This window comes from Rhopalosiphum maidis, chromosome 4, assembly GCF_003676215.2.
Source record: "Rhopalosiphum maidis isolate BTI-1 chromosome 4, ASM367621v3, whole genome shotgun sequence".
Taxonomy (NCBI): Eukaryota; Metazoa; Arthropoda; class Insecta; order Hemiptera; family Aphididae; genus Rhopalosiphum; species Rhopalosiphum maidis.
The window spans coordinates 35,983,543-36,005,950 of record NC_040880.1 but is presented as its reverse complement, the minus strand read 5'-3'; the positions used below and the strand labels follow the sequence as shown (position 1 = coordinate 36,005,950).

At 26.8% G+C, this 22,408-nt stretch overlaps 2 protein-coding genes and 1 non-coding gene across 3 annotated transcripts; all 3 read right to left on the bottom strand.

Annotated features, from left to right (window-relative positions):
- Positions 1–5,063: 5,063 nt before the first annotated feature.
- On the bottom strand, positions 5,064–14,420 carry LOC113548996. Its single transcript, XM_026950126.1, has 10 exons — positions 13,768–14,420; positions 12,681–13,273; positions 12,290–12,512; positions 10,477–10,696; positions 10,154–10,412; positions 7,638–7,926; positions 6,708–7,294; positions 5,786–6,008; positions 5,475–5,694; positions 5,064–5,369 (listed from the first exon to the last, which is right to left on the bottom strand). The coding sequence occupies exons 1-10, from the start codon at positions 14,024–14,026 to the stop codon at positions 5,111–5,113; spliced, it is 3,132 nt and encodes a 1,043-aa protein (XP_026805927.1). The 5' UTR covers positions 14,027–14,420; the 3' UTR covers positions 5,064–5,110.
- An 872-nt stretch (positions 14,421–15,292) lies between these two features.
- On the bottom strand, positions 15,293–15,365 carry Trnar-ccu. The gene has a single exon. It is a non-coding gene; the product is annotated as a tRNA-Arg (tRNA).
- A 3,206-nt stretch (positions 15,366–18,571) lies between these two features.
- On the bottom strand, positions 18,572–19,957 carry LOC113550079 (ubiquitin-60S ribosomal protein L40). The gene is made up of 3 exons (XM_026951695.1): positions 19,821–19,957; positions 19,280–19,480; positions 18,572–18,899 (listed from the first exon to the last, which is right to left on the bottom strand). Exons 2-3 carry the CDS (start codon positions 19,467–19,469, stop codon positions 18,703–18,705), a joined length of 387 nt encoding a protein of 128 aa, XP_026807496.1. The 5' UTR covers positions 19,470–19,480; positions 19,821–19,957; the 3' UTR covers positions 18,572–18,702.
- Between the last annotated feature and the right edge of the window lie 2,451 nt (positions 19,958–22,408).

Sequence of the window (22,408 nt, the reverse complement as noted above, 5' to 3'; positions counted from 1 at the left end):
ATAAATTGAATTATATTTTAGTAATTAATATTGATTATAACAAATTATAAATTTGTATTATTCTCACCATGTTTATATTTCAAAGTCCATTCGATTTAATTAGATTTATATTTAAAGTACCTATAACCTAATCATTATGAATAAAAATAAAATGTCAAGTTATTGATATTATTGTAATTAGTGGCTTATACAATTATAAGCATAGTACGTAGGTACACATGTATCCTAATTCCTAATTAAGTCACATTAGGATTTAAACATACATAGTATATACTAATAATTTAATGTTAATAACTATATACCTATAGCTGCAAAAATAACAATTTATGTATGAAGTATGAAATATCAAGTAGGTACCAGCAAACATAAATTAAATCAAGAAGTAAGAATATGTTTGCTTTGATTGACAAGTTTATTGCGTTTAAAAGCAATTTTGAAAAATTTAAAAATTCAATTTCAGCCGGCCCTATTTTTTAGTATACCCCGACACAAAGTATGTAGTCCTAAATTGGAAGTGTATACCTACTAAATGATATGTAGTAAATACTAATAAATAAGACTACAGACTACCAACTAAATAGTAGGTGGTACTATTAACATTATTCAAATTTTTTAAAAAAATAATATTTTTTTAGTTTTTTTCTAGTTATCACTTATCATTAACGACAATCGACAACAAGAATCTATTAACTTACTAATCTATTGAATTTCAAATTATATATCCCACAGTAAAACAAATGATTTGTTAATTGTTTTCAGATATATACCAGACATAAGTATATTTTCAGTTTAAAAAATAATATCAGATTGGTAGTTATCAAATAATAATGTGTAATTTGATTAATGAAAAAAAATTATTACTAAAAAAATTATTAAATAATATAATGAATGAATTGGGGTATAGAGGGCTCTGTATTATATTATTGTACATTAAAAAACGTGTAACACGAATTTTTATTATAATAGGGGCTAATATTTCAGTATCATGTATCCAGAAAATATGTTATTAAATAGTGGTTCAAAAACACAAACACTCAAATAAGACGATTGAGAATATAACATATATATATATGTCATTAATTATTTTGGTGGACGAACGTTATTAAGTTCAATAATTGAAGTCCATTCGTAATTTCGTCCAATATTCATTATATCGTGCAACTAGACATTTAGTTCAACGTTCAGCATTTGTTTAATTCAATCACAATGTTGACAAATTTTTATCTAAATCACGAATTTAATATTGACTTTTGTCCAATTATCTGAAGTCAATAATATGTTGTTAATATTTCTATAGCTTGGATTTATATGCAATAAAAAGTATCATAATTTGCCATAATATTATAACATGCTATAAAAATCATAAAAATATGTAAAAAGTACAAATTAAACGGTTTATTAATTAAGATCTTAATGTCAATCAAATATTTTTTTAGTGTAACTGCTTAACAAGATTATAAAAAGATAAAGTTCACCTCTTGTTAAAAATTATTTAGGTAATCGATATGTTTACCAAAAAAAAAAAAAAAAAAAACGATTTCGTAGTCGAATAAATGCATTATAAGAATTATAATATACCTAAATTAGATTGTGAATACACAGTGTATAGGTATAATTAAATTGGACTTCAATGCGCAATACATAATATCAGATCGTATCGATTAAGCAAACAAATTGTTGTCATTAGCTTGAACCTAACACAATTCGTAAAGACTACTGACTACAATAAAAAAAATATACAAGAAAAAAATTTATAATTGCATGAAAATTAAAGCGCCTACTATAATATAAACAGCGGTACACACGAGCGGTGCAAAATGATCACACATTTTTAACTTTTTAGCAATGAAAAATTTCGCATAAAAATATTTCATATTAAATTTTTGGCTTAAATTATTAAAATTTGAGAAATTAATCTGTATTATTATATTCCTAACACATTGTAATTGTATGATACAAAAATTATTATACATAACTAGTAACTACAATTTATATTTGCACGTCAATTACAAAAAAGTATAAACACTTTATATATATACGTACAATAAGAGGTAGGTATGAAATATTGTAAGTATTATAGTAGTGTAAACTATTATAGGTCAATGTTGTGACCTATACAATGTGTTTTAAAAGCAACAATATTAAATATTTACTTTGCCTTATCGTTTTATACTATTGTATATATTCTTATATGTATATAAATAGATAAAAAGTACACAATCGTTTTATATTTTTCGCAGGTAAAAAGTGTGCACTGCTGTTGCCTCTACGCGCGAGATTGGAATGAAAAAAATCTATTCTAATTTTAAATAATCATAGATACGAGACATTTAGCATATTACACTTGATTGTTTGTCTTTTTGTATTCATAAATCTGTATTAATCATTGGCTTAGAATGTTTACATTGAATTTGTACTTATAATCGGAATCAAGATGTATGTACAGTGTACACTTAATGATTATGCGTTCAAAAATTTAAGTAATTTATGCAATCCTATATATTATAAGCACAATAATTTAAAAAAGATTGAATGTAAATTATAGTTAACTATTCAAATCTATAAAATTATGAGCTTTTTAAAATGTTTGACTCATCTTAATCTATTTGGCGTAAGTAAACTTTTTTCCTAATAAAAATATTACTGAAATTCTCGTAACATTTCTTTGGATTCTTTTAAGTTTCATATCATAATAAAATTACAATTAACAAAGAAATAAATCAAAAAATAATTTAATAACTATACACTTAGGTTATTCGGTTACGTAATTAAATCAGAATAATGGCTAACAAACAATATAAATAATAAACAAGTACAAATGTTAGGTAACTTTCTAAGTTTTTTTTTTTTTAAGAAGAAACATAAGAAAAATAACTTAATATAAATATTACAATATATAGTTTTGGGAACCAATAAGAAGTCGTGTAAAAATTTTAATTTTAGTTTATAATGAATCGAATAGTAAATATATATATTCTTTTTTTATTATTATTATTTAGCTTTTAGTCTTACTATTACAGCTCAACAATTATAAAAACAACATAACTAGATAACAAATATATGTTCTTATTGATTGGAAAAAATAATATACCTATAGTTAATAATTATTATATGTACTTATAATCACAGATCCACAGCTTACTATACACTACTATTAATTTAAATTAATATTATTTTACAGTAAAATAGAGATAAACTTTAACAACTGCAGTATTCACGTTCAACCAAAAAAAAAAATAGAATGGCTCACATAGGGTTAGCCCCTTCGACTGTAGTGAAGAAAATCTATATTGTGACAAATAATATGCGATTTTCACTTCCATAGGAAGTATGTAAATAATATATAGTACCTAGGTAACTGTATACAATAGTATATAAATATTTATCAATGTATATAACGCATAATCGCAAAGACATTACTTAACTTATATTTATATCATATATGGAAGGTTTTATAGTCAAGAAACAGTAAACACGCATAGTTATAAATGTAGGCAATACAAAAAAGAATATCCACTCAACTTGGTATTCTAAATTAATTAATAACTTAAATTCAATTAAATATAATATTTAACTATGGATAGTTATCTAATGAATTAGCTCTTACTTAGTCGAAGGATTCATTTCTATTTTAAACTCGAGAGCTTACTGATCATATCTGCGTACAGCGATTCTATGGAGAAACTGATTGCAACCGGCCAGCTATGATTTAAATTATTTAAAACACAAAATTTAATTAATTATTTAATATTTTATTTTTTGTTATTTGTATGGACCATAGACCTCATACCAAGTATAGGGTCTACGGTATGGACAACAATAATAATAACAACTACGCTATCTATCGGTTTTGTTTTTATCTACATCATAGCTCTGAACTAAATGAATCATCGTCATTTCCATCACTAGATCTCACTGTTATATATATTTTTTAATTTAATTTTCTGATTTATGTCGATTTCCCATGCTATCTGGGTAGGAATACAACTGTTTATAATGAATTCAAAGGATCGATTACAACTATTGGATAGACTAGTAATTAGACTATAGAGTAATGTTTCCCGTCCTATGGATTACGACTGGGTAACAAAATATTTTTGAAGAGTTGCTGTTCGTAACCATAATAAAAAGAAAAATTAAAAATTATCATAAAATAATCTATGTTATATTCAACAAAATTCATAAAAAATATTCATTATTCATTATTGTAATATTATTATATTATGACATAATTAATACATTATAATTTTTATTTATTGAAATTAAAATGATTATCAATATTTATACTTAATTATAATGGTATACTTTTTTTACGTGCACCGTGCACCTATATGTTTTTGGACTGGAGAAGACTTATATTTTGTCATCAATTTCACGTAAGTTTATACAGCCCACTCTTATAATTATCATTATTTTTTTTTTAACCGGAATTTTCATCAATCTACCACTGATTACCAATGATTAGTATAATTTTTTTAATATGGTAACCTCATTGATACATTTTTTTAATCAATGTATTTTCGTATAACGGATAAAACGTTTTATTTATTACCTATATAATAACAATTTTATTGTATTTTTTCGCCATAACAAAAATATTGGGAAACACTGGTATAGAGTGCTATACTAATAATAATAACGTGTATCTAATTAAATAATTTTAGGTTTTATAGTTTAAAAACCAAGATGCAAATATAAATAATATAATATGTTATAAATATATATATTTATATGCATTTAACATACTTATAATACTATTTTATAGGTACTTACATTTTATTTTGATACAATTTCTTATGTCTATTTTATAATAATTTTTTAATAACTACCTATAACAACTTAAAGAGAAAAAAAATTTATTTTATATAGAATTTAAATCTGAATAAAATTTAAACTGTTTTGTACATACACATTATTATATACATGAATATAAACGATCACTTAGAAAGTCATCATTCATCCTTCCAAATTATAATTTATAATTTATAACTATGCGAAAATGTAAAAATGTATAAATATTATTTCTATCGTATGTGAACATGAAAATAACAATAAAATCAATGTATATAAGAATTAGGTACTCTACACTAAGAAATGTAATTTTTTAGATTTAGTTTGCTATACATTTTGATAAAACCTTAACGATTCCACGGTAACCCAACCAAGTAATAATTGCTGTTAGTAAAATTAAAAATAATGTTACGTCAAACAAAAAGTACTGCGCAGTGTTTAGTCCTAAAGAGTCACTCTTTAGATATTTAGCTCCATCGTTCCGAATCACGTACTCTATCCAGTATACAGCACGATCTAAAGGTTTCGTCGGTTGATCTCTGTACACCTGATTCTGGATCATTGACTTTTCCTTAAACCTGATGAATCAATTAATATGCAAATTGAACACGATTAATGTATTTTAAATTAATGTATTATTATATAACTATTATTATGCACCTATATTATAATAATATACGTACGTCGGATTTTTTAATACTTCTTCAACTGCTTTTCCAAATGATTCTTCGGTAAGTTTATCATAAGTTATCATTCTTCCATAGCCGTTTTTTTCGACTAACCTCATGTTCGATAGTTGGTCAGCAAAAAATGGTATGCCAATCACCGGTTTTCCATTATACACAGCTTCCTCAATACTGTGCAAACCCCCATGAGTAATAAAAAGTTTTACGTTTGAATGAGCTATATACAATATACACACAGACATTAAGTTAAAAAATATGTTATAGATTTTTAATTATATTCTCAATTAAATTCGAAAATAACAAATTACCTAAAATATCATTCTGAGGCAACCACGAACCGACCATAACATTATGTGGCAATTTTATACTTTTGTCTGGTACCCATTTTATAATTACTTTTTGTTTTAAACGACTGATGACATTAAGAAAACTATTCAATTTTTCTTTTGGTAAGTTTGATAAATTGACGATTGAACCAAAAGAGAAAAATATGACACCATAAGAAGCAGAATCAATATAATCTTGTAAACCCTAAAAAAATTTAATTTTTCAATTTGTAGTGCAATGAATAATGATATTGCATTGTATATTATTTAATTATTAAACATTAATAATAATTATTATTTATTGCTATTTAATCTTTAGAGAACGCGAATGTGTTGAATTCGTCTTACAAACTTATATAACTATATAATTTATATAACTTATATAACATGGCAAATTTTCGTTCAGTAAGATAAATTATGTGTTTTTAGTTTAAATATTAAATATTAGAGTAAAATGACCTATATCAAACTTAAAAGTGAGAACTTTATCTGTGTTCTCTCGTTGGTTTTTTACGGCATTTTAATTTTTTAAATAAATTATGAGTATTTTTAAATATACTTAAATATTTTACATATTCACAACTCGTTTAAAAATTAAAATACAATAAAAAGCCGACGAAAGAACACAGATAATATTTTCATCTTTAAATTTTTTAAAAGGTCATTCCCCCCCCCAAAAAAAAAAAAAAATGTTGGGACATCTAAATATCTAAATTTTAAAAATATTCAAATCAATAATTTTTACGATATTTCAAATTAATAATTATTGTCGTTCAAAAAAAAATATATCGATAAAAAATAATTATTTATTTTATTATTAATTATATGGCACCCTTATTATAAGCTCAATTTAATTTAATATTATTATGCCATCTACTATTTAAATCTTAAATTTAGGGCTCACTTTTGGTAACGGTTTCGGTTCTTTGATATGCATTCCTCCTACTTCGACAACACCTGGGGGATACGGTCGACACACCCCGGTCGCATGGTGAGCGTTCATCAGCGTTAGTGACACGTTATTCAGCATTTTCTCGAGCGTCGGTCTCGACTGCCAACCAGCGTATGAAAAGTGCTTACTCATTAGCGTCTTTATCATAGGAATATACAGGTAGTCTTCCACGAACATTTCCATAAGTCCGACGATGGTGTTTTTTATACGCTCCACGAAACTCATATCGTCCGTTACGCCTATGCAGCAATCCGGCACATACGAAAATGTCGCAGGTAAATGCAACCATTTACTGGCACTGACCCACACCATTGACGGCGATAGGTTGACGATAGGAGCGTTGAATTTATGGCCAATGGCCACGGTGTATTCCTGCAGAAACGATTCGATTATGACCAGATCGAACGAGTTGTCCTCCGACCGCACAAATGCTTTCAAATTTGGATGCTCCATTTGGTTTGACAAGAGATTGGCGAAAAACCATCTGTTCGTTACCGAAATCATGAAATTAGAGTTGACCAAATGCATCACGTCAAAGGCTGTAATAGCGCAGAAAAAATGTATACAAATTATAACCATTATTATACGACCGTCGCGCAAAAGTAGTCAAAATGTATTCAACATTTTCAAAACTTAGTCCCTTAACCCAGAAACTTACTTGTGTTAGATATAGTGAGGGTGGCATGGTAAGGGTAAATATTATATATGTATAAAAATATTAATGTAAATTTTTATTTATTACAAGTCATTTCAAATTTACTAACTTAGCAGAAAGGTTTAGTAGAAATGTCTTCACAGATTAATAAAGAGAAAATATGAGGGCTGCAGACCCCCAACCCGACAAAGATATTATTCTAATAATATATTGGTATCGTATACTACCAGGAACACCTTGCGGGGGCATCACATCCACGTCGGTGTAGTTCGGTACGCGTCGGCCCGTCAACGGGAATGCGCTAACCACAGTGACGTTGTGACCTCGTAGGGCTAACTCCTCGAACATCGGCTGAAACCCACCGAAATGGCTTTTCAGCGGCATGGGCATGAACGCCAAAATATTCGCGGCGAGCGCGGTCGGTGGCGATAAGACCGCCGGCAGCAGCAACAGCGGCAGTGTCAGCCGGCAAACGGCCGCGAGCACGACAAAATACATTTTTACTCTTATCGTTATTATATAATATTATTTAGTTAGCGTTTTTATTAAATTTGTTTTTTCCGAGACATATTCGTCCGCTCGACGTCGACGTCCGACTGAGGCGCGAGACTGCGAGATAGAGTGATTTATATTTAAAAAAAATAAAGCGTACGCGTCGCCTACGATCGTGATGGCGATGATGGTAATAATAATATTATTATTATTGGATTGTAGGTATACCTATAATACATACTATACAACTGAACGATTAGTGAGAGTGGACAGACCGCCTTGTTTACAGCAACTGTATTCCAGTCTGACCTTCAATCGCCGCTGTAAGACACGTTGAATTGCTATTGCTAATACATTACTATTATTTTTGTAAAATATTTTATCCCGATGTGCAGTTTTAAACTGATATATTGCGTAACATTATACAGTTAGTGTTTGTTTACAAAATTGCACAGATAGAAAATTTCAATTTTAGTACTACGCATCACCGTCGTTTAAAATCCAACAGAATAAAAGAGATGCGCAAAGGTTACATATCGTTATATCTTAATAGTTTGAGGAAACTTTGTTCTGAACTAAGAGATTTATATTTATATTAATTATTAATACAAGTACTTATAGTTAAAAATCCCTATTGTAAGTCTTTTTAGTATTATCGTGACGACGGTACAGCAGTACAACTATGTGCAAATTTTGAGAATAATGTCTCGGAGTCATAAGATTATACATAATACATTTATACCTACATGCAGGATAGCTGATAGATATCAATGCGACATAAGTCATGGACTCATAAATATATACAATACATAACAACAGAGTTTGTAATTGATATTAATAAATTACCTATAATTAGATCGATCTGATTGTGTATATCAATATTTTATTAATTAAAATGTGCTTTTTTAAAAAAGTGCTTAAGTTTTATTATTACATATCATCGTTTATTCCAAATATCTTGGCCACAAAACATATAACTATTATTATAACCTATTTAAAAATCAAAAAGATATATTATAGTTGTTTAATAAATGCGATAAAAGTATAAGCTGTAAGCACCATTTATCCGCTAATTCTGTTGGAATTTTAATTATTAAACGGTTAGAAATAAATATTATGATTATATGGTCTTATGACATATAAATAACAAAGCATGTTTAACATCCGTAGAATTAAACCGGCAGTGAACTTAAGATTATTCATATGATTAGATTAGTATAATACTTAATTGACCTATTATCAATTTTAACACGAAAGAGACCGTACAGTTATCTGTATTTTTTGTTTATTTCGCATTAACTTTTTTTTCTAGTTAAATTAAAAATTTTAACCATGGACGCAATTTCGATTAAAAAAATTGAGAGCGCTAAAGCTCTGCATTTTCTGGAAATTTAAATTTAAATTATTTTTAATGAAGTTAATGGCTCTTTTTATTTTTTGAGTAAAAGTATTGTATAACATATCAAAATTTAATTAGTTAATTGAATTTGTTTAATCTTCAAATTTTGAGCTATTTATACGTATAATAATATATGGTATTTCCACGTGCAGCATAATTTCAATTTTTCATGTTTTGTGTATTAATTGGCAAATTTTGATTAATTTATAATACTTTGATATCTGCAGATGACAAGCTGTTTATTGCTCCGCTCAAAATGTAAAATTAAAATCAACGATCTACGTTAGAAATTGTGTTGAATACTATTTTATATGTAGTATAATATATTATAGGAGTAGTTGAAGTTCCCATTTGACTGAATTGGTTCCCGTTTTACAAAAGTATTTCAAATACAATATCTTTGTGTAATATTAATGTCTGTAAACAATAATATTAATGTCTTATTTATCTAAGCTAAAAGTATGTAGGTATATGCGTTTTGAGGTATTAAGAATGTTAAAATGTATTTTAGAGTTTATATTATTTATGAGTGTTATTGGATTCTACAGGAAAAGTTATTAGAGAATTATTAATTTATTATTTCATTTTGACAATGTGATAAAAAAAAACAATATGATTTAGAAAAACTACTACATTGTTGCTTACTGCCTTTTGGCTTAGGAGGGCAGTATATATACCTACCATTAGATTTTTCACTTTGTATATAAGTACTTATTTATTTACACGGAAATAAAAAAAAATAGACAATTCAAAAAATAACACAAAATTATACTTGTTAAAAATATTTTTATTGATTAATAATAATAATTTACAAAGTCAAAATTGTATAAATAAGTTTTAAAATAAGAAATTATGCTGTATTTTATTTTTAGATATAATTTGTGCAACTACTAAACTACATAACCAAATAATCAGTCCAGTTAAAACAAGAGAAATCAATGATATGTCCAACAAAAAATACTGTACATCATTTAACTCTAATGAGTCACTTTTAAGATGTTCAGCTCCGCCATTCCGAAGAATATATTCGACCCAGTAAACAGCTCGATCTAAGGGTTTCATCGGTTGATCTTTGAATACCTGACTCTGGATTTTTGCCATTTCTTTAAACCTAAATTATTTATTTTTAAAGTTTATATTATTATTTATAAATTTATTTAATACTTTAGACATACATCACATTCAACAATACTTCTTTGATGGCATTTTCAAACGATTCTTCAGTCATTTCAAAAAAATTTACTAATTTACCAAACCCTTTTTGCTCAACTATTTTCATATTTAAATACTGGTCAGCAAAAAATGGTACTCCAACTATAGGTATTGCGTTACTAACGGTTTCTTCTATGCTATGCAATCCTCCGTGAGTTATGAAAAGTCTAACGTTTGGATGTGCTATATAATATAATACATACTAAATATCTATGTATATATTACCAAAAATGTTACAGTTTAGAGATTATGACAATTCCTAATACTTAAGGGAAATAAATTATATCATTACCTATAAATGTGGTACATGTTAACATTTTCAGACGATAGAAGAAAATGATAAGTACACGGTAAAATGAAATGTAAATTATTTAAAATATAATATAATACCCAAAACAATATTACAGACAATAGTCAGTTTAATTTTTTTTAGATATTTTGATTTATTTGTCCTATAGCTAAATATATACGATATACGAAATATATTCGATACGAAATTTATTTATAATATAAATTTTAAAAGTAATTCTTAAGACTTTAAGAGTAGGAAAGTGATGCGTGATAACTACTGATAAGTGATAAACATTGCCTAATAAACTACAAAAATGATTATAGGTAATCATCCTACTTTATTAGAAGTTGTCATAATTTCCAATTACATAATATACACATATATTATATATACAGTGAGACATGACTTAACGGACAAAATAATAAAAGCCGATAAGATAGGTTTTCCAGTGTATTTTAACCTGTCTATAATAATGACGTTTTCTATTACCGAGACGGTCAATAATATTTCTTTCCGACAACAAATAATAAACAATAGTCTTAATTCAAACTCAATTATAATTTCATACAATGTAGTGTCATATATTATATACACAGCGTCGTCGGTTATTATGAGAAACGCGATTACAACCAAATATATAAGTAATCTCATAGTTGTATGTATATACATATATGTATATATAATAAAGTCTTTTAGGTAATATTCTTGTACTTCCGTTATTAATGACGTTATTTGTATACCTATAGCCTATAGGCTATGATAAATTAAATGTAATATATGTTACTGATCTTTATTTAATAAAAATACAATATTTTAGTAAATAGATACTACCTACATGTATGAGTTTGACTAAAAAAATACTTAAACCTATATTTATAATGAACTTCTTTTTATAACAAATAGTTTTGATAGTTTTGTGACTATTCGTTGTATATGCAGGTTTCACTGCATATAATATATACATACAAATCTATATAAATTAATTTTATTACAATGAAATACTAAATAGCGTAGATAACGGTGCAATTTTTACTTTGCCAGGCCCATGCCCATGTCTAAGTTTTCTGTGCAACAAAAAATTTCATTTAAAAATGAAATTAATATTTTATATAGTTAGTTATACCTATACCTACATAAATTATTATATAGGTAATATGAAATAAGTCGTAAGCACTTAACTACTTAAGTAAATTCTTTATAGTACTATATTAGGCGCCTATTTAACTTTTCCTGTAAAGTACCAATATAAATCATACAGGGGCGTATCCAAGGAGGGTTCGAATTTGGACTCATCCCATTGATTGACAGAATTTAAAATTCTTAAGGTGCAAACCACTAATTGTATGATATTTTATGTTAAAAAAATTTAGGCCCCCTTGAAAAATTCCTGGATACGCTCCTGAAATCATGTAGGTAACATCAAAATTAAAATTAAAAATAGTGATAATTAAATTCTCATTATTTTATTTTACTAACATATTTACCTAAAATGTCGTTTTGTGGAAACCATGAACCAGTCATAATGTTTTTAGACAGCTGTACACTATCATTAGGTATCCACTTGAGTATTACTTTTTGTTTTAATTTTTGAATAACACTAAGAAAAATGTTCAATTTTTCTTTAGGTAAGTCATTTAAATTGACCACCGTACCAAAACTGAAAAATATTACTCCTTCATCTGCATCATCTAAAAATGTTTGAAGATTCTAAAATAGGAAAACAAAAATATTTAAAATAAAAAATACTTTTTACAACTAATACAAATTGTTTGAATTGACAGATAACTCCAGAAAAGAAAAGCATACTGCAAAAGTAGTATACAGCAATTAGTACCTTTTTATATCAGTTAGGTACAACTAACTTTTATAACTCACTTCGGGTAAAGATTTTGGATTTTTTATGTGCATTCCACCTATTTCAACGATACCGGGAAAATATGGTCTAGCTACACCAATCGCAAAATTTGAGTTGACCAATGTTAGTGACACATTGTTCAACATATGCTCGAGCGGAGGCCTGAACTCCCAGCCTTCGTATTTGAAGTATGTGTTCATCACTTCTTTCATTTTAGGTAAATATAGGTAATTTTCAACATAAGACTGCATGAGCCCAGTTATAGTGTTTTTTAATCGTTCTACGAAGCCCATGTTTCCCGCCGTTTGTAAACACACGTCCGGTATATATGAAAATGTGGAAGGAACGTGTAGCCATTTGCTGACACTAACCCAAAGCATTGCCGGTGCCAGATTTATGACAGGGGCGTTGAATTTGTGGCCCATGGCGACAGTGTACTCTTGACAAAACGTTTCGATCATGACCAAATCGAACGAATACGAACTCGATTGTTGCATGAACCTTTTCATGTTCTCGTTCGACATGACTGTTTCGGATAATTTTACGCCAAGGCTCCATTTCACCTGGACCGACGTTACAAAGTTCATGTGTATTAAATCCATTACGTTTCTCTCTGAAACAAAAATTAACTATTAAGTTAATAAAATGTAAAAAAAAAAAATACTCAGTACGGCTAAAATTTCAATTAGGTATAAAATATTTTATGTCTATACCATCGTTATATTTTTATCAAATACAACATGCTATTATATAATTTATAATATGATTGATACAACGAACTGATATAGTCGAGTACTCGAGTAGTGTATGGTTTTTGTACATTGTACAATGTATTAATTTAACTACTAATTAGAGCGATAAATAAAAAATATTTTATACGACCATAAAAAAAAAAACGAAAATAAATATACTAAATAATATTCATTATACATATCCATAAACGCGAGTGAAACAGAATGGTGAGTCTGAATTAAATTCAATATTAATTAGTATTTTTACAAAACATACAAAATTATAATTTTGTAATTGAACCGCATTGATGATGGAATTCGTTTTATGCGTTTTCGATTATCTATAACATTGTACGCATTTTTAAAGTATACGAACCTCTATCTTTGTTAACAAACGGTCCTATATCCGTATAATTGGCAATCGGCCGATCTAGAGGGAACGAACTAGCTACCGTTACATTGTGTCCTCGGTGTGCTAACTCTTCGAACAGCGGTTGAAATCCGCGAAAATGGCTTTTGATCGGCAACGGCATAAACACTAATATATTTGCCGCCCTCGTGACTGTGGTGAAGGCTGCGATGCATAAGACGGCAGAACAAAAAAACGAACTCGGCCACATTTTAGATGAGAACATAATCGTGTATTAAAAATAAAAAATTAGGTAAATTTCATAAATTGTTTTAAAACGACATTGCGGGTCCGTAGACTTATAGATCGAATAGATTTAATACATATTACTCGTGGTCGTGAAAAAATTAAAAGGGTGTAGGTAAAAACATGATTTTGTTTGGGCGTCTTCGTTCTTACACTCGTATATACTGAATACGGCTATTTCAAAATAGTCTCGCCATCACGCAGTCTCCGTTGTGTCTGATATGTACAGTACTTTAGTCTTTAACACGCGCATCATATAAAATCACCTTGATAACAATTCAATCATTGTTGTAGACCTTGATATAGAGTTCAAAATAAATATTTATACACTTTATGTACATGAAAAATATTACAATATTAATGATGGTGCGGACGACGCGCCGATGTCGCTGCCGCGAACGTAAAATACCTACTGACTTGACCGTCGCCTGTATTTTTGAAGGCAAGTCAGTAGAATTCTTTTGGAACTCTTCAGTCATCACCGGTTGTCACCTCACACCTGGTCGATAGTCGTTATTAGTACTAACTCCAAGACTACACCAATCCCATCGCATACCCCTCTCGTAGTATCGTATAATGTGTATGTCTGTGGTCTGTCCAGTTCTACGATTCTATATAATATTATTGAATCATGTAGTATATAATATGTTCCTTTTTTGATTATTTCAGTCTCAATCATTATTTTACAGTGACTTTTCAATGTCTATGTACTATGTACACTTCATACAGACTACAGCAGAACCTACTTTTTCATAAGTTATATTTAAATTTAAAAAAAAATTGAAACTAGATGAGCGAATCCATTTATTTATACGAAAATTATCTTTGACGTGTTAAAAAAAAATTGAGTGCTAACGCGCAGAACGAATATAATACAAAATAATTTGTAATTTCAAGTTGACTTTTTGAGTACTAAAATTTACTCCCGATCCCAATATTCCACTTCGTAATAAATTATTTCGAACATTATTATTTATCATACTAATAAGATAATGCATTTATGTTCTCAAAACTAAAATAAAACAAATTGATGATATTATATTTTCTTTACTTAGATAATGATATGTCCTTAAACTTCTTAAGCCTCATCAACTCAATAGACTCAAGTATACCAGATATATATATTATACTTAATCCACAAATGTGTGTGAAACGATAAGAATACATAAATACAAAAATTGTATAGGAATAAGAAATAATATTGGTGGCACAAGAAAAACATGAACGAATTGCAAAAATTGACGCGTACCCCTGGTGGGACTCGAACCCACAATCCCCGGTTTAGGAGACCGATGCCTTATCCATTAGGCCACAGGGGCTAGCTAAGGAAATTTAGAGGTGAGCAACATGTTACAATCGTTATTATCATTATATAATATAAACATAGTACCTAATAATAAAAATTACATAACAATTTTAACCTTAATTATTCTAAATTTTAATATTGTTTAATATTTGATACCTACTTTTTTGACTGCAATAATTTTTGAGCTCTTATTTGATATTAAAAACACATCTATAAAGCCCTAAAATATACAAACCACTACAAATTAAATAAATTAAAATCAGTTATTCTATTGCATGCAAATATTGTAAATACAAAATAGATAGGTACTTTACATGAAAATGTTAATTTTTCCACATGCAATTTTGTTAAATACTAACAGTCCTAACACGATTATTGAAACAAAAATTTTTGTTAAATATACTTTAAATTTAAGATCTTTGCAACTGATAATTGCTGTAAAAAATATTTACCTACTATTATATGCATAACAAGTGTACATAGGTTAGGTACACTACTACCTACACTATTCTCAATTTAATGTGCATTACAAAATTTTGTTACCTATTTGATTATTTGAGTTAGATTAAAAAACATTTTTTCTATTAAAATAATACTTATGAATTTGGTTTTAATTTAAAATAAATTACCAGTGTTCAATTATTATGACATATAAGTAGTTAATTATGAATTATAAGAATGAAAAAAAAAATAATATAGTTAGATTTACTTCTTATTGACTGAAGTTTGAATTATCTATTTTTGATTTTCCTAATTTAAATAAGTGGGTGATTGACAGAATCTTTATCTTTATTAAAACCTTAAATTTTCTAGAAATTGTACTTATAATTTTTAAGTATTTTATAAAATAGTTCAACTGCAATTTGTTCACAACAATAAAAATACCATACATGGTTCAAAATTATCAAATAAGGTATACTTACTTTAAAATATATTCAATACATCATACACGATATAGGTGCCTTATTTAAAGTAGGTATGTACATTGTGGCATTGTGGCATTGTGCTTGCTTAGAAATTAGTATACAGTAGCCTATTATTTGTATTTTAGTAATAGCAAATGGCCATGCCCTAGCTCTATTTATATATTATAATTTTAAAGCATGGAATAAGTAATCTAGGTATAAGTTACATTACATTAAGAGGTTGCAGTCATTTTGTTATCTCATTATTGAAAAAATACAAATAAAACGTTTGGTAGGTACTTACAATATTATAATAAAGTTCTGGTAATTTTTGTAATACCTAACACTGGTATTGGTATTTATTTTATATTAGCTAGTAGCTACTAATTAAGTCTACTAATTTGTTTAAGTATTAATTATATTATACCTACCTATATGTATTTTTAAATATGTTAACTTTTTATTATGTAGTTACATAGTAAAATTTAAATAAATGAGAATAAAGCGAATAACCAAGAATTGTTTTTATACAATCTCATCTATTTTACAGTGAGAATAATAGTCTTAACTTGTAAGTTATTAACACATAATGTATATAAATCTCTAATTACTCTAATTAAGTGCACATGATCAATAGTCAACATTTTGTGCATGTAAAAACATATATCTAGATTCTAGACAATATGACTGTGATCAAAATTTAACAAAAGTTTACTGTTGCTTATAAACTTATAGTAAAATAAACATTAAATAAAAAAGGATATCAAGTATTTTAAATTTCTATACTCATATTTTTAATAAACTCTTTCAAAATATGACATTTTGGTCTTATTTTATTGTCTACATTAACATTTATATTTTTTATAATTCTAGCAAATAATTGATTAGATTTTTTAAGTTTGACACATGGGAAATTTAAAACATTTAATTCAATTTTAACTACTAAAGAGGATGTTGCACTCAATATACTCGCACATGGGTTTACTTCACCTTAAAACATAGCAAATTTTTATTATAAAATTATAAAAAACTAAAAAAACACTGTTATTTTTTACCTACCGTTAACATAGTTTGATAATTATTTAAATTCACTATAAATACAAAATTGGTTTATGCTAACTAAAATATAGCATTTTGAATATTTGTAAGAACAAAATAACATGTTCAGATATACAATATGTCCCATTGTACTATCCTTATATAAAAATTATAATTTAACAATTAGGAACAGCAACTAGATAGTCTTACTTTGAATCACTATGGTTATAAAATATGTATAAATTGTTTTTCTATTTTCATTTAAACTACACTATATAACCAAGAACTTATTTAATAATATGCATGGATAAATCCCTAACCTTATAAAACAAATTCAATTATATCTTAAGCTATTCTCTCACAATATTGTGAATTTGTGATTACTCTCAAAAATCATTAAAAATAAGTTATAATAAATAAGTATCAATGAAAAGTACTTTTTTTATAAGATAATTTTTATTTTTAAATTAGATAATACCAGGGACTATTTTACGTTATTGGAAATTTAATTCGAGAGCCTAAAATTTTATTTTTTAAAGTTAATAAATAATAAATTTACTCAATATACTTTTATTTATTTTTTAATATTGAAAGAACATTTTATAAAAATATTAAGAGAATATTAATACGACCTATAGTCATGTTTATTAATAAATTAATTTTTTTTTAATAGATAATTTTGTGTAACCATCTTATCAATAATATCATTAGGGTTAATTTTAGCAAATACTATATAGTATTTGATTTTAGTTAACATTTCTTTTTCAATACTCATTACCATTAAACTTTCTAAAAATTCTTGTAACATACAACCGTCGTAGATTTGTAATTGACAGTATACCCATTTCTTTATCACTATCATACTCTAAAAATAGATATTACAATATCATGAATTATTAACATTAATGCAAAAGTATTCATTATTAATTATAATAAACCAAATACCAATAAAATAAACTGTTTCAAAATTGTATATTATAGTTCGATATAAATATATTATTAAAAACATTATGAACATAAAATACCATTGGGACTGGCGGCCCCATAATTTGGTACAAACAGGGACCTACCAGAAAAATCCCAATTTCCCGATAGACCTATCCGCCTCCAACATTTATTTTTAATTCTTTTAATATTCATGGATTAGATAAATAATAATATAATTAATTTTTCTTTAGTAGATACCAAGATTTCCAATTACTAAGACACCACAAAAAAAATAATAAAAATAAAATATAAATGAATTTAAATTTTAAGAATAATAAATTGTCAAAAATAAATTATCAAGACATTCTTTTTTTATTTATGGTTTATTTGTTTTATAAATTTGTTATTTAACAATTGAATGATAAAATGTAAAACCAAGAAAAAGTTGTTAATTTTCCTCGGAGTATGACCAAAATATGTTTACTTCAACTTCTTCTTTGGGCGCAAGTTGTTTGTGTGTCCACACTTCTTCTTGCGGCAGTTAGTTGCTCTTGGGTGGAGACGAGCATAACATTTACGGCATATCATTTTGTCACAGTTGTATTTCTGGGCCAACAAACGAAGAGTGGGCTCAATAACACCACCACGGAGACGTAATACCAAATGCAATGTAGATTCTAAATAATAATAAAAAAAATTAATAATTTTTATAAATTATGTGGATCAAGATCGACTACAAATTATGTTTATATAACAAACCATGAAATAATAAAATTAAAATATTTTAACACTGATATTTAAATTTAGAATAAATATTTAATATAATGGATTTATTTAAATTGAAAAATAAATTAATATTTAACAAAATTGAAACATTATAGGTGTTCATAATAGTGATAAGTTTAGAAAATAATCTTAATAGTTATTAAGTTAATGTAACTACTCAACCATAAAATGGTACATGGGTATTTAACTTATATTTAAGTGTTTATATAAAACACATACCTAAATCTATTTAATTACATATAATGATGAGAACAATTATAAATCAACATACCTTTTTGGATGTTATAATCTGACAATGTACGTCCATCTTCAAGTTGTTTGCCAGCGAAGATCAAACGTTGTTGATCGGGAGGGATACCTTCTTTATCTTGGATTTTGGCTTTGACATTTTCGATAGTGTCAGAAGACTCGACCTCAAGGGTGATGGTCTTCCCTGTAAGGGTTTTCACGAAGATTTGCATGTTGATGTGTTCTATAAAATGAAATTAACATGTAAATAATCAACGTATTAACATAACCTCAAAACATTTTTAAAAACGTGTATTAAGAGCTTTATATGACACATTCGAACACTTAGTGTTAATGAATATGAATAAACATAAACCGTAATATAACCCAATGAATAAATATCAAAAAAACAAAAATCGTTCCAATTAAAATGTGGTCTTAGACACTAGTTATAACTTCGTTAACGCGTAAGCGTTTGATTCTACTGAATACTAGTGTTTAATCGTGACATTGTTAATTTCGTTTACTTTAAATCATTCAATGAAATGCTTTAAAAATACGATAATTTGTAAAAAAAAACTTACCTTCTGGTTGTGCACAGACCAAAAGCTGTTCGCAAGTAAATTTGTCGTTTAAAACCACGAATGCAGTCCAATAGGAAGAAATGTGATTTGTAAAGAAAAGTATACGAGTATACGATGTCGCTTATCAAATAAGCAGCCGCAAACGCAGGTATGCCAACATTCGCTGTTCATCGGTGCCCGATGGATAAAATGTTATCACGTAAAATGAAAAATGTTGGCGCTAAATAATAAATACTTTTAAATGTTAAGTAAATATAATATTATCGACGTCAATTATAAATTTATACGTATTACGTAGGTATAATATAACCTACAAATTCGAATCAAATTCAAAAAACAAAATCAAATTTTTGCTTGTTGATTTTTTCGAATGTGTAAATATAATATCATTCACTGACATAGCAATTTCCTTATTAATATGTAATTTTGTAATCGGTAGTGTTAATCCACATAATTGTTATGTTAGTCCATTTTCGAGCGCAACTACCTTTTCAACTAACGTAATCGTACAAACATATAGCAAATGGCAAACTAATTGAATATATTGTAATACTAGGTGAGTTTGTGTTATCTTAAAACAGTACAAGTTGTGTATATTAATTATACCAAAATTAGCGAATCATGTCATATTAAAATTTAAACATCAATATGCTCAGAAGCAGAGCATATTTTAAGAATTTTTCACTAGGTGACACTCATGCCACCTACTTTACATGTTAAAATATACTCTGCTCAGAAGCAATTAGCATTTTTTATAGTTTCTCTCAATATTAATAATATAGTTTTTATAATTTATTAATCATCATTCATCATAAACTATAATATAAAATACCATTATTAATAACCCTAGAAAACATTTAAGTAATATATCCCATAAAGGTATAAGTATAATTATAATTTACAATAAAAAAATGTGTTATAATAATATAGTTCACGGTAGATGGACCACCGCCACCACTTTATGGAGTTTTAATTTTTAAATAGTCTATGCATATTTTTTTATCTCATTTTCTTTAGCATAATCGAATAAAAAAATATAATATAAAATAAATATTTGTTTTATATTATAAGTTATTATTCATTAATATGTATTTTTATAACTATAGAACAGAAGATATTTAAAGTTTTTCAAAATACAGTTTTTTAAAATACACGAATATTATAAAAAGAAATTAAGTGGCATAAACTTGTAGGTATACCTTTAACGTTTATATTACCTACATTATTTTATATAGGTAGTTCATAAAAATATGCCTTGAACCTATTGAAATGTTTAGCCAAATTATATAATTACTACTCCAATACGAGAAAATTCTCATTTCATACAAAAAGTTTTTTACAATATCATTCTTTACAAAATTACAATGTTCTATGATTATCATACATTAGGTATTCTTATTTCAAAACTTCTTACGTACGAGAATTCTATTGAAGAAGGAACTATAATTATTTCTTTAAGTGTTCAGAATATTCGGTACGACTATAATTCAAGACTTGAAAATAGTTATAATCCATATTCCATATCCACTCATAAACGCTCACGAATCTTAAAACTTCCGGAATATCTCTATCGAAAACTCAAAAAGAAATGATGCGGTGTCTCGATATTTTATGACAAGGTTATACTTGAGATTAATCAAGTTCAATTGTTACCAATGGATCATGCAATAAAGGAAGTTTCTTCTTTCAAATTGTATAATACATCTTTATTAATATTTTACGACTTTATTTTTATTTATGTATTTTTAATTGATATATAAACATAAAGCTATTTAAAAGTTTACTTTATACATATTTTTTTAAAAATATAAAAACATGAAGGAGCAACAACTAACAAGAGAGAATTTGTATCACTAAAGAGTTTTACTAATTGAGTTATACTTATATATTATCTTTGAATTTTACACCAATCTTTGAATTTACCTATGTATTAGATACCAACAGTTTAAAAAAAATTGATTTAGCCTCTAAATCGTTAAAATTTAACTTTTAGAATTTAGCATTTAAATAGCTTTAGTTATTAAATATATACAGTAGAACTCCGATTATCCGAACGCCAATCATCATCTGGATGAGAAAAAAAAGCTTATTTTTTTGGTTTAAAAATATGTCACTTATTATAATTAAGGCTTATTTTGTTTCAGTTAAATATATTATAAAATTATTTGTTTATGGTTACGAATTTTAAATTATATTATATATATATATTAATAATAAATACATACATACAATATATTCATACAATTATATAACTTTTGATATATCATACGTCAATCATCCGGATATTTGCTTATCCAGATCACCCTTGACATTAATTAGTCCGGGTAATTGAAGTTCTACTGTACTTTGGTTACATCAATGTTCAATGGTCTTCAATATTTTTGGACTCGCAACCCATTTTTTTAAGCCTACATTTTTCGTGACCCTCCTAAGCTTTATAAAAAAGCTAAAATTGCTTAATGCTTTGCAGTATTACTATTAATACTGAATAAATAAAAATTACATTTTAGTATGTATTTTTATTTATTAATTTTCTAAGTTTAATAATTAAAAAATTATTTTTTACTTTATATAATTTTATAATTTTT

Excerpts from the sequence above, each read along its gene's own strand:
- LOC113548996 (XM_026950126.1), bottom strand. The coding sequence starts at position 14,026 with ATGTTCTCATCTAAAATGTGGCCGAGTTCGTTTTTTTGTTCTGCCGTC. Across the intron at positions 5,695-5,785 it reads GCCTCAGAATGATATTTTAG|CTCATTCAAACGTAAAACTT; the intron begins GTAATTTGTTAT and ends TATTGTATATAG. Across the intron at positions 5,370-5,474 it reads GAAGTATTAAAAAATCCGAC|GTTTAAGGAAAAGTCAATGA; the intron begins GTACGTATATTA and ends TTGATTCATCAG.
- LOC113550079 (XM_026951695.1), bottom strand. The coding sequence starts at position 19,469 with ATGCAAATCTTCGTGAAAACCCTTACAGGGAAGACCATCACCCTTGAG. Across the intron at positions 18,900-19,279 it reads AGATTATAACATCCAAAAAG|AATCTACATTGCATTTGGTA; the intron begins GTATGTTGATTT and ends ATTATTATTTAG.